General features: G+C 34.5%; 1 protein-coding gene across 7 annotated transcripts in view; it reads left to right on the top strand.

Moving 5' to 3' along the window:
* The window catches only part of FER (FER tyrosine kinase), a 372,260-nt gene that overhangs the window by 92,731 nt on the left and 262,587 nt on the right, over window positions 1-16,942 (top strand). For all 7 annotated transcript variants that reach the window (XM_019727983.2, XM_019727984.2, XM_019727985.2 and 4 more), the window contains one exon: window positions 9,764-9,886. In XM_019727983.2, coding sequence (XP_019583542.2) covers window positions 9,764-9,886 — 123 coding nt within the window. The remainder of the gene's footprint in view (window positions 1-9,763; window positions 9,887-16,942) is intronic.

Below are 16,942 nucleotides of genomic sequence, written 5' to 3'. Positions count from 1 at the left end.
TAATTGATTAAAATAAAAAGACAGATGATTTTAAGTGGTTTTCCCTGATTCTTGATAAGTTATCAGGTGCAATCAAAACTTCTCAGTTGTTTATTTGAAGAGTCAATGCCAAGTTTTAAGTAACTGAAGACTTACTCTCTGTGAGTAGCTAATGTGGATACAATACAGACAAGAATATTTTCAAAAAAGTTAAGAAAACAATTATCCAGTATAAACTGAAGTAGAATCTGTTAAGCTTTGTTACAAATGTTGGTGTGAAAAATACGTGTGGATTAAAAAGAGGCTTTGTCGAACGAATTTACAAAACGTGAAAATATTAAGTATTTAAATCCTATGCTTATTCATTGTATTATTCATTAGCAAATACTTTGTGGAAAATATTTGAATCTAACCATATGTTATTGAATCAATGCCAACAGTGACCTTTATTTGCTCTTATGGAACATGAATTTTTGTCAGAAATTAAAACTAAATATCTTGACTTGCCCCATCATATAGGACTTTGATAATTTAGAAGTGGAAAAGTTTCATTGTGACTTTTTTTGAGCTCAGAGCCCAGATTGAAATATTTCTAAATAATCAGAATTTCCCTCAGCTACTGTTATTGAACACCAATTTCCCAAAGTTTTGGAAGTTAGCTTGTGCTAAAGACTTTGATAGTTTTCCTATTGAATTCAACTGAAAATTACAAGCTAGTGCTAATATGTAGAACTTATACTGCAGTAAAGTCATTTAGATGACAACTAATGTTATTTTGAGTCCCAGGTAATATCAAGCTGTTTTATATTCTTCCTGTGTTGTTAAACATTAAAACATGAAGCAAGATCACCATTCCCACAAACTTTGTAACTGAAGAATTTTCTGAGCTCAAATTGTATTTCCAGCAGTGAGGTTTGGACCTTGGTGCAAATATTTAGACATTTCAGAATCCATGTATATGTACAATTGAGGAATTCCCACCTAACTTTGAATTACAAGTGGTGACTGTGTAATATAATGACTTTCTAAAAAGCATGCAATATAATTTTATAAATGCTTGCTTAGCAATAAATATATTCAATTAAAATCATATGCTCATAGATTGATACTGATATTTGGCAATACCCATCTATTTGAAAAGATATCTTTAAAGATGAAATACATAAAATCTCATTATATAGCTGCATTAACAAGTGAACATTTATAGTTAATTTTGAGGATAAGCACTAACTTGGAACCCCAATGAAGGTAAATATTACCACCTTCAAAAGATTTCTATCCTCATTAGTAGATTGGTGTTTTTATAAATTGTAGCCAATTATTATTATGTGTTGAATTTGTCAATAAAATATTTGTGAATATTTGTTTTCTCATCTGTTATGTTAACACCTACATAATATTCCTTGATTTTAACTCTTGGTTCAAAAGCCTAAAATATTTACTCTCTAGACCTTTCTAGAAAACGTTTACTGACTCCTGTTGTAGGAAATGGCACCAGTTTTACCCCTTAGACTGTCTGAATTCACCTCGTCAATCAATACAATGACTTCAATACTCGCATGTCTTAAGCAGAATCTTGGTTTTATCAAGTTTGTTTTTGGCTATTTTCATTTATAGTCTTAGCTCAAGTTTGGTCTTTGGTTGAACATATACTACAATTATGTGAGGCTGTGTTAGGGGAATACTTTCTGAATGAGCGAGTTGGAAAGATTTGGAAATATGTAAAATAATAAGAGGCAGATAACATGTTAGAGGGACAGTTTGATTAAGGGAAACAAAGAAGTCACATAGAAGGCAAGTGGATTTATTGGATTGGAGTTTGATTAGGTCGTATATGAGGAGATGGATATTTTTAACAGAAATTCATAACTTTTGCTTGGTTGATTATGAGCCATCTTCTACTTAATCTTGAGAATGGCTAAGAAAGATTTAAGGTCATCCATAAATTGCTATGCTATTGCAATGATTAATATATTCTAAGGGAGAGATCACAAGAAATGGTTTATTTCTTAATTTACATCACAGTAATAGAGGAAAAATAGATGTCAGGAAGGTAACTTCAGGCAACTGTAACCCTTATTCCATGTTTTTTTATTTAACCCAACTATCACAATTAATGTGACAGTGTTGGAAATTTGTAATTTATAAATTATAAATTTATAATTTATAATTTTTTTGGAAGTTGGGTCTCTGTAAGAGTGGTGTAAGATTAGATAATGGTGTCCAGTGGTTTGACAACATAAAAAAAGTATTGCGTAAGTGCTGAAAACTTGTAACTATCCACAATAGTTGTTTTAGGCTTTTGTATCTTTAAATACAATTAAATCTTTAAAAATAAACTAATGCATGCAGGTGATAAAATCTGCAAAATCTTACAAAAGAATATGCAATGAAAATCAAAGTTCTCTTTTTTGTAGATCCCATTTCTAACTTGCAGTGTTAATTCATTAAAACAAACTCATGTATCTTTCCAGAATGTATATACAAGCACTATATGTATATAAACTGTTTTCTTAAGTGGGATTATTTTATGCATAGTCTTTTGCCTCATTCTCGTTTCTTAAATATATGAGATCTTAATGGGGTACAGTATTTTACTTTCATGTAACATAATTTACTTAATTTAGCTATTTATTGATGGACATCTAAATTATTTCCAATTTTTTCATATTGCCAGGAGTGGATGCAGGTTTTGTGGGCCTGAACCTCATAAAATTTGGGGGTGGGGGCATCTAAAAGAAATATGATAACATATCTACAAATATAAAATTAAGTGCAGAGACTTAGAAGGTATCATGCAAGTGAGGTGCCTGAAGGGTATGTGGCATTACCATCATAGCAAGTTCACCTTTGATTATTGAGATTACAAATAGTGCCACAATAAACATCCTGGTAAATACATCTTGTTGTACACTTGTTGAAGCATATATATTGGATAAATTTTATGAGGTGGAATTACTGAGATGGAGGGTATTAGTTGTAAAAATCATAGACTTAGGATCTAAGCTGCTTGGGCTCGATTAGTGGACATTTGGTCCTGTCCAAAACTTCCTGGAGCCATTTGTTCCATACCAAAATGTCCTTGATAGTTGGTCCTGGCCCAAAATGTGCACAGAGACGTTGGTCCATGATTCATTGCACAATGCAGACATCGAACCTTGTTCAAATTGTATGGATATTATTTTCCTGTAATCATGAGGAATCTTGGATTTCATGTTTATTCTTGTTCTTCCTCATTATGAAGTTTGGCAAGGTTACTCTGAAGTTGAGCAATTGCTCTCGAGTATGTATCAACCCTATTGGCTTTCTCTTCATTCTGTCTGTGAACAGTTTCAGTAATGTGGGCTTGATTCTGTCAGTATCGTTGTGAGGTTGGTGGCCGTATTTGAATGTGACCACCAAGAACCTGGGTGATAACTTGTCCATGGCTCTGCTTTTGGTCTCCTCACACTTCAAGGACTTTCGGACATGGACCAAATGTCTCCATGGACATTATAGGGCACGTCCAAATATCAAGGACATTTTGGTATGGACCCCGTGCACATTTTGGGATGTTTGGGACATTTTGGGATGGGACCAAATCTCAAGGACCTTTAGATGTGGTTCAGCTGTTTCTAGGGACATTTTATACAGAACCTTTTCACGTGGACTGAATGTCTTCAGTAGATGTTTTAGACAGGACCAAATGTCCTGCAAGCCTGGGCTCTAATGACAGGTCTGCCACTTAACAGCTCTGTGACCTCAGACAAGATTCTTAACCTCTCTGTGCCTCAGTTCCTTATATGATAATGAAAATAATAATAAATGTTATAAGAATGATGTGAATTTAAGTGCATATTTATAAAGTGCTTAAAACTGTGCTTGGCACTCAGGAAATGTTAAGTATTATGTTGGTTTTTTTTTTTTTTTTTTTTAGGCAATGTCATTTTATGACTTAAATGTTTTACATAACAATTGTTTAGTATACCATTAATTTAAAAATATAAATAAACCATTTGAACTGTTACTATTATATTTGTGTGCAAAATATATAACAATGACATCATTGTGAATAGAGCTTTGAAATTTGCAAACTATTCTTACATTTATTATGTCATCATAGGTAAAACTGTAATTACTATCATGTTTTTCTCTTCACTTAATCCACCCCACTTTTTATTTAGGGGAATGGTGGTAAAAAAGGGAACATACTTTCCCCCAGATAATTCCATTCTTCTAAATCATTTGTCTTTTCTACTTTGAATTTGCAGCCATGGATCTGTAGAGATTTAGAAATATTAAGAAGTTTTGACTTAAAAGACTTACTCAATTTTTTTCATTTTTTTTTTTTTCCTCAGACTGTCAAAAGATTAAAGCCTCAAGAAGAACTATTTTCTTGACATGATCAGGAATTAGAAAATGTAGGGGAAACTAATATTACTATTTTCCTCCATCTCCTTTTCCTTTCCTTATTCTTGTCTTTTTTCTTCCTTGGGCCTTCATTGCTGAACCTAACAGGTAGGAAATTCTAACAGAATAGATCTGCCCAGGGAAAAGTATGTTAGCTCTTCTAGGCCTTTGTTTCAACTTTTGGTGCCTTTCCAGTTCTTTAGGGCACCGAGTAATCCCATGGCAGTTTTCTTTCTCTTTCTGGGTTAAAGTTGATTTAGCACATAAATTTAAATTTGAATTTGAAAAGAAATCATAAATATCACCTTACTCTTCTAATACAAGAGCTGACAGGTGTACTAAAAATTTTGTAGCATAATAAAGCCTCAAATTTAATTCCTCAGTGAAAGCTCAACTGCTATTGTTTTCAGAAGGCTGAATGATTACTAAAGGAAGTAGAAGGCATTAGCAGATTTGGATTTTAACCTACTTTGCTACAACTGTCATGTGCCAGTGGTTTCTGATAAATGGGGTTAGGTGGTCTAGATGGTTTAAACTTGCTCATTATAGCAGTGGATCAGGAATCTAGCTTTCATCTCATTTCTCCCTTTCTAGCCTGTTAGAGTAAAAATAGCAAGTAAAAAAAGCAGCACTAAAGTTTATGAGGTAACTATGATGTTCCCCACAATCAAGCATCTTCCTTTGAATTTTTCCAGATTATAAACATGAAAAAAATCAATTTCTTATTTTTTGCTTCCTTTTAGATTTGTGGTAATTTTATTACTATTATGTCACATCAAATCACCATGTATGTGTGTGAATGTGTATGTATGTGTCTGTTTTATACTCACTGTTTTACTCACTGTTTTATTTGCACCAACAGTAACAAAGAAATTATAAGCTTATATTGTCTCATGAAACTGAAAATTTTTCACATTCCCAAAATTTAAAGTTCTTGGAAATAACGTCGTGAAGGGAAACACAACTTTTAATTATTAATAGCTTCTCTATTTTTAATGTAGCATCCTTGTAATATTCCTTTATTTTACTTGTCTGTAATTGAAAATAATATATAAATAATACAAATATAACCTGTTCCTAGTTTTGTTTAAAATATATTCAATCCTACCTCTGCCTTGGGAGCAACATTATTTTTTGCACCCAATGTTAACAAAAATACCTTTTTTAAAAAAACAGAAGACAAATTGAAAATTACTTTTTAGAAAAAATGTTTCTTATGGAACTAATAAAATTAGTTACTAATATAAAGTTACATTTATAGGGAACATACTATGCTTCAAAATCTCTACTAGTAAATTTTAAAATAAGCATTGTAGTCACAGGAACCCTTTAGGTTAGATGGTAAATTAATTTCTATTTTAATAGAGTAGGAATTGGAAGTTTAGAAAAGCTAAGTAAATATTGAACATGAGGGTATCTGATTCTAGAGCTGGTGTCTGGTACACCCCATAATAAGGTGCTTTACAAAATGCAGTACAGATGTAGAGTTGTAAACACGAATACTTCTCTTGCTCTGATGTGGCAAGGTGAAGTGATTAGCTTGACGATGTCATTTTTCCATGTAGAGATAGCTCTGTACTAATGACTCACATACAGAGAACTAACGCTTCCCTCGCTGCACCGTTGCAGTAATGGTTTACATATCTGTTTAGCTCTAGAATTGGTTGGTGGGTGAATGTCATAAATTGTGTTGTTCTCACATTGAGGTTGTTCTTTGGTCTTTCTAGATAATTCAAAATTATAGGAATCAGGAGAGTCTTGGTAGTTATTAGAGAATTATGGAAAAAAGCTGAATGTGTGGGCTTCTAGTGAGAACTGAGCTGAGCACATAACCGTATAAGACATTGTGCTAAGTTTAAGGGATGTAAGTGGAGAGTAAGCCATGGTGTCTGCAACCTACAGTTTCATGGGATGATGGGTTTATTTTAGGATGGAGTTGAGGACATGGTACAGTGAGAAGAATGGAGAAGAAAGTGGGAAAGCAAACAGTAATAGTCAAAGAGAGGAAAGAAGAAGAAAAGAGAGGGTTGAGGAAAAAAGGCTGATGTCAGTCCTGAATGGAACTTTCCTAAAACCAAACTTGTTTATTGTTGTATCCTTAGCGTCTAGTAGATTGGCAGACACAGGGTACGTGCTTAGTAAACACTTGCTTGAGTTAATGAATGAAGAATTGAGAAAAGAGGTGAATGGAAAATTAATCAGAAAAAGAGTAAGAAAAAGGTCTAAGAGAGAGAAGTATAAGAACAGAAGAGAGGAAGTGAGGAAGAGAGGGGAAGAGCTTTCCATCAAATTCAGCTTTGATGTAACATGGCCAAGTGGTGAGAAGCTGGTTTTTACTGTTAGCTTTTCTCTAGAATGGGGTATCAGAAGGTGTTTAGGGCAGGTTCTGAGGTAGGGTCCTGTGTTCTAGACTTTGATGAGAATTAAATGGGATAATGTATAAGGCAGAGTTTTATAAACAGCAAAGCATTATGTGTTATGTACATATTAATAATTATTTAATAAGTCATTTGAAACCAGAGGTTGAAATGTAGCTTTCTTGAGAATGGCCTCTAATTTTAATACAGTAATGCATTCTTTATCTGGTCAGGTTATGAACTATTCTACGCAAATCAATTTTCCAGATAACTGAAGTTCATAATGCCATCAAATTAAAACATTTTTACTAGTTTTGATATAAATCTCTTATATATGTATATTCTTAACGAAAAATACTGATATTAATGTAACCTTTCCTTATGATGCTAGATCATTATAAGCATCATTGATTATGTTTTGCTGTAATATAGTAATGCCCTCAGAAACCTATTGAGATTTATTATTTTGCTTAACTCCAAACAGAAATAAAATAATCTAGATTGCTATATTTTAAGTTCTTCTGATTATGTCTCATACTTTTTTGCCTCTTCCATCTCTATTATCTGTTATTTATTGATTAAAAATTAAATTCATTCATTATAAGAGATTCAACTAATATAGATAAATATAGAGTAAAATATACAAGGGTTTTTTGGCCTTAAATCACCCCATTTTCCAGTCCCATTTCCCTCAAAGTGTTGATGAAAGTTTTGTTTATAGTAATCTGTTCTTCTCTTGTGCATTCACACACACACACACACACACACACACACACACACACACACACAATATTAGTGTGCTCTGGCTGCCATAACAAAATACCGTAAACTGATGGATTAAACAAGAGCTGTTTATTTCTGACAGTTTTGGAGGTTAGAAATTCTAGATCAAGGTTCCAGAAAGTTTGGGTCCTAGTGAGACTCCTCCTGGCTTGTAGTCTGCTGCCTTTTTGTTGTGTGTACTCACATGACCTCTTCTTTGTGTGTACTTGGAGAAGGAGAGAAAGCATGAGCAAGCTCTCTGGTACCTCTTCTTTTAAAGGCACTGATCCCATCATGAGGGCTCCACTCTCAGTACATCATCTGACCCTAATTGGGGGTTAGGGCTTCAACATATGCATTTTGAGGGTATACCATTCAGCATGTAGCACATATACACATATATTTATTTTCATATAAATGGAACCTTGCAATATGTATTTTGCATCATGTCTTTTAATTTAAAAATATGTCCTAGAAGAACCCTTTAAGTGCACAACTAACTTTTTTAGTGACTACTATGTTTCCCCGAAAATAAGACCTAGCCAGGCAATCAGCTCTAATGCGTCTTTTGGAACAAAAAGTAATATAAGACCGGGTCTTATATTAAGACCCGGTCTTATATTTAGTTATATAAGACCTGTTGTTGTATTATAGTAAAATAAGACCGATCTTATATTAATTTTTGCTCCAAAAGATGCATTAGAGCTGATTGTCCGGCTAGGTCTTATTTTCAGGGAAACATGGTATATGCTATTCTATCTCTTAAAGGGATTAACATTTATTCAGCGATTCCTCTGTTGATGGACATGTATATATTTTCTAGTTTTTTGTTTTAGAAAGTGTTGCAACAAATATCTTTATATGGACACATTTTCTGCACATTGTGAAGTATTTTGGTAAGACAGAATTTTAGATGGTCACAGAATATTCTAACTTGAGGTTTGATACACAATTCCAAGATGACCTCTGAAAAACATGGGACAGTTTTGTTATATCAGCAGTGTATATGTGTTTCTATTTTTCATTTTTTTAAAACTATTGAGAATACTAGATATTATCGTTCTTTTTTATACTTGTGAATTTTAGTAGGTGAAAAATAAGTTATTGTTTATTTAATCTGCTGATACTTAATTGTGGGTCAGGTTGTAAATATTTCTATGTGCTTATTCATTATTTGAATTTTTTCTTGATGAACTTCCAATTGTGTCTTTGTCCACTTTCATTTTAGGTTGTCTTGTTTCTAGAAATTTTTCTGTGTTAAGAGGGTTTTTACTTGTAATTAACACTGTAAACATTCATAATTTGACTTTTACTTTTGACTTTACCATCTCTTGAACTTTAAATAATTTAAAATTTGCATAGAGTTATATTATTTAATATATTTTTGTATATTTGGGGTTTCATGTCTAGCTTTAAAAGGCTGAAGAAAAAATATTTTATGTGATATGATAGTTGTGTGTTTTTTTGTGGTAAAAATATTTCTATTCAGGACCAAATGTATTTTATGCAATCATAAATTATCTGGTCTGAGGGCATATTAACTTGGTGTATTTAATTCTCTTCAAGTTGTATAGAAAAATAGCTCTAAAGCATTACATACAGTATGTGACAATAGCTTACTATCAATTTCAATTGTTAAACAACTGAGCCTCACTTTCTTTTCTTTCAAATTACGGTAATAGTATCTATCTAATAGATTATTATGAGGATTAAATAATATATCAGATGCAAAAAAATACTAGATACCATTTACTCAGTGCCTCCTAATTCCAGTCATTGTATCTTCATTAGTTCATTTGAATCTCAAAACAATGCTTTGAAGGAGATATTACTATACCTAAATTACAAATGAGAAAATAGATTCAATGAGCTAAGTAAGTAATTTGGCCAGGATCTCAGATACAAAGTGACAGAGCCAGTATATAAATATATGTTTGAAAATAAAAACTGTAGTCTTTTCACTATATACTCTTCCTGGGACAGACACAAATTATTTACTTTAATCCTTTTTCTCTGTTTTTGTTTGTTTCTCTTTTTCTATTTAATGACTAAGACTCTCTAGAACAGCACTGCCCAAGAGTACTATTGTGACTGTTCAGCCCTGGAAATGCGATTAATGCAACCCAGGAACTGAAATTGTATTTTTATTTAGTCTAAATTAAATTATATTTGGCTACTGTTTTGGACATTACAACCCTGAATGTTGTTTTTGTATGTGTATAAAGTGAATGTAATTAATATACATTTATTGCTAATGATGAAACTGTTCATTCTAGGTTGAAAACTTTAGCAGACGAACTTACACAAACACAGCAAATGCTTTTAAAAAAGGAGGAGGCTGTCCTGGAGCTAGAGAAGAGAATTGAAGAATCTTCTAAAACCTATGAAAAGAAGTCTGAGTGAGTAAAACAAAAATAATTTGAAGGAATTTTACATAAATACTTCTATATGTATTATGGATGTAAAATTTCTAGAAGCTGAAATGTTGTTTTAAGTATAAAGCTTTGTATAGTTGAGATACTTTCTAAGATAGGACTCCAGAAAAATGATTCTGTGTTTTTGTCAATATAGCGTACTGATTATATGTTTCAATGTTTTACGTTTGAAACTTCCATTTTCTGGAAAATCCTGTTAAAAGCTGTCTTTACTTCTCCTTGTCAGGGCCCACCAGATTTACTGTGAATTCCTTGTTAAGAAAGTGACAGGCCAGTGTTATGTAGAAATTGGCTTCTGCTGTACTAGAAGGAAGCACACAAACCTATTAGGAAATAGAAATCTGCTTCGCCTATAAAAATCCTCCTGAGATTTGCTGTGCTATTTTTATCTTACTGTTGTTTTTGTTGTTGTTGATTTCTGGATCCGTAAATATCTTTCTGAATCCACTGGTATTACTTGCCCTCGTATACTCGTGTTTTTACTAATTGCATTAATTATGCTTTCTACTGTTTCAAGGTTTAAATTTTGATACAATTTGTAATTCCTAATTTGCCTTTGGTCATTGTTTGCATCTCCAACAGGGGTTACTGGTGTGGTTTGTCTAACGTGATGAGACCATGTACATTTGTTTCTATCATACTCTCACAACTGGCTTGATTTATCAAGACTCTCAAGGACAAGGTGATGTGTAGGAGTTCTGTGGTCTATATGTGCTTTTACTTTCACAACTTTTCAAATATTCTCCACTTCTAGTAAAGCTCTTATCTCTCCCAGCATAGGGACCTTTCCTATATTACAGAAAGAATTAGAATCATCAGGTGGCAACTTCCTCGTTTTCTGGGACTAGATATCCACATCCACACATTTGTGCCCATTCTCTTTCTTTACTTCTGTGGACGAACTGTTCGTTGTGTCATCCAACTCTGTTTCTTCTGACTGTCTTCTGTATCTCACCATCTTTTACTTTCCCAGGACATTTGCATTATTTTGTATACTATGTTCACCATTTCTTCTCAGCTGAGTCTTCTGCTCACTTTTTAAATATACTTATTCTGGGGCGGCCAGTTAGCCCAGTCAGTTAGAGCGTGGTGCTAGTAACACCAAGGTTGCTGGTTTGATCCCTTCATGGGCCACTGTGAAATAAATAATAAACAAACAAACAAACAAATAAGCTATTTTGACTCATAAAAATAATCTTCACTTCTCGGCCCACCGCAGGTAACCCTTCTTGAAACTTCATGTTTTCTCCTAACTACCGTCTTTGCCTTCTGTTTTCTTAGTCAAATTTGTTTGAACAATAATTATGCACACTCATTTTCTCAATTGCAACGTAGTTCTCAACCCACATATATCTGGCTACTGGCCCATCACTATTGAAATAGGTATCTGTAAGATTGTTACTGTAAAAGGTCCGGCTGCTCGCCACACAAAAGCCAAAACTCAAGAGGTGAGGTTGGTGGAAAGAAAAGCAAGTTTATTCCAAAATACCACCAGCAGTAAGGGAACACAGTGGACTCCTTGTCACAAAGACTGCCTTCCTGCTCTCAATAATGCCCAAAGGTTTTATAGGCCGGCAAGGAGAGGCAGAACAAAGGAAAGGAGAAGTTGGTCAGGCAGCCCCAGGAAAAAGGGGCTTCCCAGAGGCTGGCCTGCCTCAGGGACAGATGAAACAAACCTCTCCCAAATCACCAGGCCAGGCAAGCAAGAGGCCAGAAGTTATACAGAACCATTGAAACTGATATGCATAGTAAATGTATAGTAAACAGAATCATTAAAGTTTGGTGGGAGGGGAAGGGACACAAAGAGAAGAAAAACTTTCAAAAAGTCCCAAGCCAAACCACAGTCAAATAGAATTACACCAGAGGTTTAAATCTCAAAATAGAAACTATAGGGTCACTGTCACAAGATCACCAATAATCCCTACATCACTGAATTTAGCAATTGTCTTACTTCACCTCCTCACAGACCTGACTTTCTTGACCTCATGTTCCTTCTTTTCCCTTGGTCTTTGGGACCCAAGATGCCCAATCTTTCACCTCTCTTTCTGGCCACTCATTCTTTATAAAGTTCTTTTCCTCCACTCAGGCAATCTATTTTGTAGTTACTCCAGGCAGGGCCCTAGGCTATGTCATACCTGATGAGACAAGTAAAGAGTTAACAGGAGCGGGCTTGTGAGCTGGCAGGATGGGGCAGGCAGAGTTAACAGGCATGAGCTTGTGGGCTAACAGGAATGAGCTAAACATTAACTGCTTGGCTCTGAATCCCCTGGCTAGCACTGCACCTGCAGGCTGACAAGCGCCTTACATCCATCATAGGTGGGAACAGAACAGTTCCCAATCTCAACAGCAACCCCCTGCAAGCTGAAACCCATCATAGATGGGGGGAACAGGGCAGTTCCCAGGAGAAGACAATTGTAACAGCAGCCGCCCTGCAAGCTGACAAGCACCCTACATCCTGCATGAAAAATATAAAACCCCAGCACTCCTTCTCATTGGCCCTGCTGTCTCCATCAGACTCTGCCCGGGCACACTTCTGCCAGTGTCTGTCTTACCTCTCTGTCTTGGCAGCTCTCTCTCAGACTGCCCTGGCAAAACTCCTTCTGCCAGTTCTATACGGAACTCTCTTTTTTTGACTTTCAGTAAATCTTTTCTTACTCTTGTAAAGTTCCGTGAATACTTTCACATTCTGTGAATGTGACCAGGGGTTAATTCTACACTAGGACAATACCACTCCCTGAACTCTATCCCTAGGTGACATGCATTTATTATACTTGCTCAGAGTTCTCCTCTGAATTCTGGCCATGTCATCAATTGCCTACTTGACGTGCCTCCTTGGATGTCTTAGAAGTACCCTGAATTTCCTGTGTCTAAGGCTGAATGAAAAATCTCAATCCAACCCAACCCAACCCAACCCAACCCAACCCAACCCAATCCAACCCAATCCAACCCAACCCAGTTTACTCTCAGTATTCCTTATTTCAGTGAATGGCAACAGCATCTATACTGTTATACAACTCAGAATATTAGGAGCCTACCTCTCTCACTTAAACTGTGGCTCTTATTACAATTTGGTATTGAAACCGGAGGCCAACTGAGTCTGGGGCTCATGCAGCCTGCACCGCTCAGCCAATAGACCAACACAGGAGTTGGGTCATAGAATCTTTTGCTTTTCTCTGTTTAGTAGTGGTCTTAGGAGAATTTATTATCAGAGCTCCAGTGGTCTGAGAAGGCAGCGGGTTAACACCTCCAAAAACTGCCTTAGCATTCTTAAACTGGCTTGGGGTATTTAAAGGAAAATCTGGGCGTTCCTCCAGAGGCTATGTGAGGGTTTCTGGGGATCTGCATGGAGCCTTCTCTTTGGCGATGAGATTCTCCGGTGGAGTCAGCAACCCAGGAACAATGATGGGAGGAGTCTGGTAGTGTGATCAATGAGCCTAAGGGTATTAATCACAAGTTTTAGGGTAATTTTCTAAAACAGGGAACTGGCTGGGAACAGAAATTCTCAGCTCAAGCTGCAGGGGGATGATCTATTGTTAAGAGATAGGTAGGTCAAGGAAAGGTGAGGCCGGGGACTTGGAGAGGCCTCTACTATGCGGGTGCCAACCACCCTGTGCTTCAGTATTAAATATCATATTGGAATCAATGAGCCTTTCAAAGGTAAGAACAGAGATTTGAATTACTCTGGGCATTCCTTTAATCTGAAAAATTTTGGTATTGTTTTAACTGAAGGTTCTCTTTGGATTATAAAAATAAAATTTATCAACCATTGCATACATAACATTCAAAAATAGAATCATCTTTTGCTTTTCTCTGTTTACGAATGAATCTCTTCACATGTTTATAGACAACCAAGTAGTTCTTTCTACTCTTCACAATTTGTAAATGCACACATTGTAAATGACTCCTGTTTTAAAATTTAGGGGATTTAAAGAAAAACAATAGGATAACTGACCTTCTCACCAGCATGTCTGACTATATGTTGTTGGTGGAGGAAGTCTTCAAATGTTATCTTAGTCTAGAAGTTGTGGGATTCTTTGATTTTTCTTTTTTGGTATGTTTTCTTGACTTAAATCTTTGACTCTCTTTTCATCTGCATAAGCAATGTGATCCATTTTCCTCCACCTAGTTTTATTTATCAGGAAATGAGAATGGGAATAGAGGAGAGGGTGCTTAACAGGTAGTGGGTGTGTGGGGAAAAGCGTATCTTGAGTTTTTACTGTCTTCCACATGTTATGTGGGATGTTTTATATATAGTAACTCAATAAATGTTATCTTGACTCTGCCTTCTGTATAGTTGCTTGTATTTTACCTTTAAGACTTAGAGATTTAGATAACCTCCAGTCACATACATAATAAGTGCCAGAAAATACATGAGTTCCTGATTCCAAATCTTATGTCTGATTTGATCATAGCATTTGCTTGATCTTATGATTTTAGTAGTGGTCTTAGGAGAACAAGTTAGAAGGGATTAGTATATCAAACAGTTTAGGGGATGGTTCCTGTTTAAGCCAACTTCTATTAGCCCTTTGTTACCATAGAGTTTTTATGGTTAGCTTCAGGGCATAATCTTGAAAATGTTAAGTATATTTACATAACTGAATTATCCTTGTGAAACTCATTAATTTAGACATTGGTAGGGTTGAAGTTTGTCTTTGAATTATGTTCAAATATTTTGCTAAACAAATAGCCTAAAAGGGATTTTGGGGAAATTTCAATTTCTTAATATTTCTTAAACATTTCTTTTTGTGTGTGTGTATGTGTGTATATCTACATATGTATATTTACATGCACTTAAATAATTAAAAACCATTTTTATTTAGTTTCAAAAATACAGAGGGTGTCAAAAATATATATACACATTTTAAGAAAGGAAAAACTATCAAAATTGTAATACTCAATATATACTGATAACAAAAGATGAATAAAAGTCATGTTTGTCTTCTGCAATTACAAGAGGTGATCAAAGTGGTTACCACCAGTGTAATTTTAACAGTTTTTTCCTTCCTTAAAATGTGTATACATTTTTTGGCACCCTTGTAGATATAGAATTATTTTTACTCTGTAACAAATTAGCTTCATATGCTGTGTTACTTGAAAGTAATTAAAACAAAATAATATTTCCTCACAAATATTAAAACTATCTTATACATTAGATATTTACATTCTTAAATTATTTCTAAATTAATGGAATTATAGTGAATTTTTGTTTAATAGAAATAGCATTATTGGTTCTATCAAAATATGATAAGGGACTAACTTTTAAGTTTGGATTTAACATAAATGTCTCTAAAACACCTGATAATAACAGTGACAATAAATTATATGTGAAATCATTTGATAGCTTTGATTCCTAAAATTGAATAATATGAAGTGAAAATTAACTTAAACAATTGTTTTTATGTAACATGACATTTGCACAAGAGCAGAGTTTTAGCTTATATAAATAATGCAGGTCTCAGTTGAAATGTAGTTGTTGCAGAATTTTATCTAAAAAAACAAGAGTGAAAGGAATAAAGCCAACCACTAGAAATGGTATAATTTTAATGCAACACAGAGCATTACTCTAGTATACATACCTTTATTCATTACTTCTAAAGGATATTTATTCAAGTGGAAATAATATCAATCTTCACCTGATTTATGATACTTGATTACTGCATTAGAAAATAGTTCATGGGAAAATATACCAAGCATATATCATTTATGACTCAATGGCATAAAGAACTTGAATATTACTATTGGTTTTAATGCTTGGTTTGACTTCTGAAAATTGAATGATTATTCAATTTTATATTATTTTGTATCATTATCACCTGGTACTTATAAATACTTTATATATTATAAAATGATAATGCTTACAGCCATGCAGAATCTTCAGAGATCATTTGATTCATCTTTCTTGTCTTTCAAATTATGTGTAATCTGAGGCCCAGAAATTTTAAGAGACTTGCAAAATGTCACTTAGAATGTCTGGAGGAGAATAAAAAAGTCCTATTCTTAAAACAGATTATTTAGGAACCCAAGGCATGTGAGATGATTAAAAAGTCACCTCACCAGAGGAAGTATGATTGCAGCAACAGTGATGTATATTTTTAATTAAGTTTTTTATTTTGAGATAATTGTAGATTGCCATGTAGTTGTGAGTTAATACAGGGAGGTCCCATGTACCCAGCATTCATTTATCCCCAATGGTGGCATATTGCAAAACTATCATTTAATATAATTCCAGATGTTGACATTGATACAGTCATGATGTGGAACATTTCCATCACTGCAAGGATCCCTCATGAACTTTTATAGCTACACTGCCATCTCCCACCCCCTTCTTAACCCCTGCCAACCATTAATTTGTTCTCCATGTCTAAAATTTTGTCTTTTCAAGAATGTTGTATAAATGGAATCACATTGTATGCAATCTTTTGAGATTGGCTTTTTACATTCATCATAATTCTCTGGAGATTGATCCCGGTAATTTTATTCCTTTTTACTGTTAAGTAGTATTCTATGGTATGCGTGTTAATTTCCTAGTGCTGCCATAATAAAGTACCACAAACTGGGTGGCTTACAGAACAAAAATTTATTCTCTCATAGTTCTGGAGGCCAAAAGTCTGAAGTGAGGTGTCATCAGTAGGCTGGTTTCTTCTGATGTTTCTGCGTGAGAAACTGTTCCATGCCTCTCTCTTAGTTTCTGCTGATGGTGGGCAATCCTAGGCATTCCTTAATTCACAGAAGTGTTACTCTAATCTCTGCCTCCATCTTTGTATGGTGTTCTGCCTGTGTCTCTTCCTGATGTCCAGGTTTTTCTCTTCTTACAAGGACACCAGTCATATGGAGTAAAGGCCCATCCACTCCACTATGACCTCATCTCAACTAATTACATCTGTAACAACCTTATTTCCAAATAAGGTCACATTCCAAGGTTCTTGGGTTTAGGATATAAACATATTTTTTTGGAGGACACAATTTAACCCATAACAGTATGGGTATACAATGCTTTGTCTAATCATTAACCCTTTGAAG

This window comes from Rhinolophus sinicus, linkage group LG03 (assembly GCF_036562045.2).
Source record: "Rhinolophus sinicus isolate RSC01 linkage group LG03, ASM3656204v1, whole genome shotgun sequence".
Taxonomy (NCBI): Eukaryota; Metazoa; Chordata; class Mammalia; order Chiroptera; family Rhinolophidae; genus Rhinolophus; species Rhinolophus sinicus.
The sequence above is the reverse complement of the archived record's forward strand: the minus strand, read 5'-3'. Positions and strand labels throughout refer to the sequence as shown.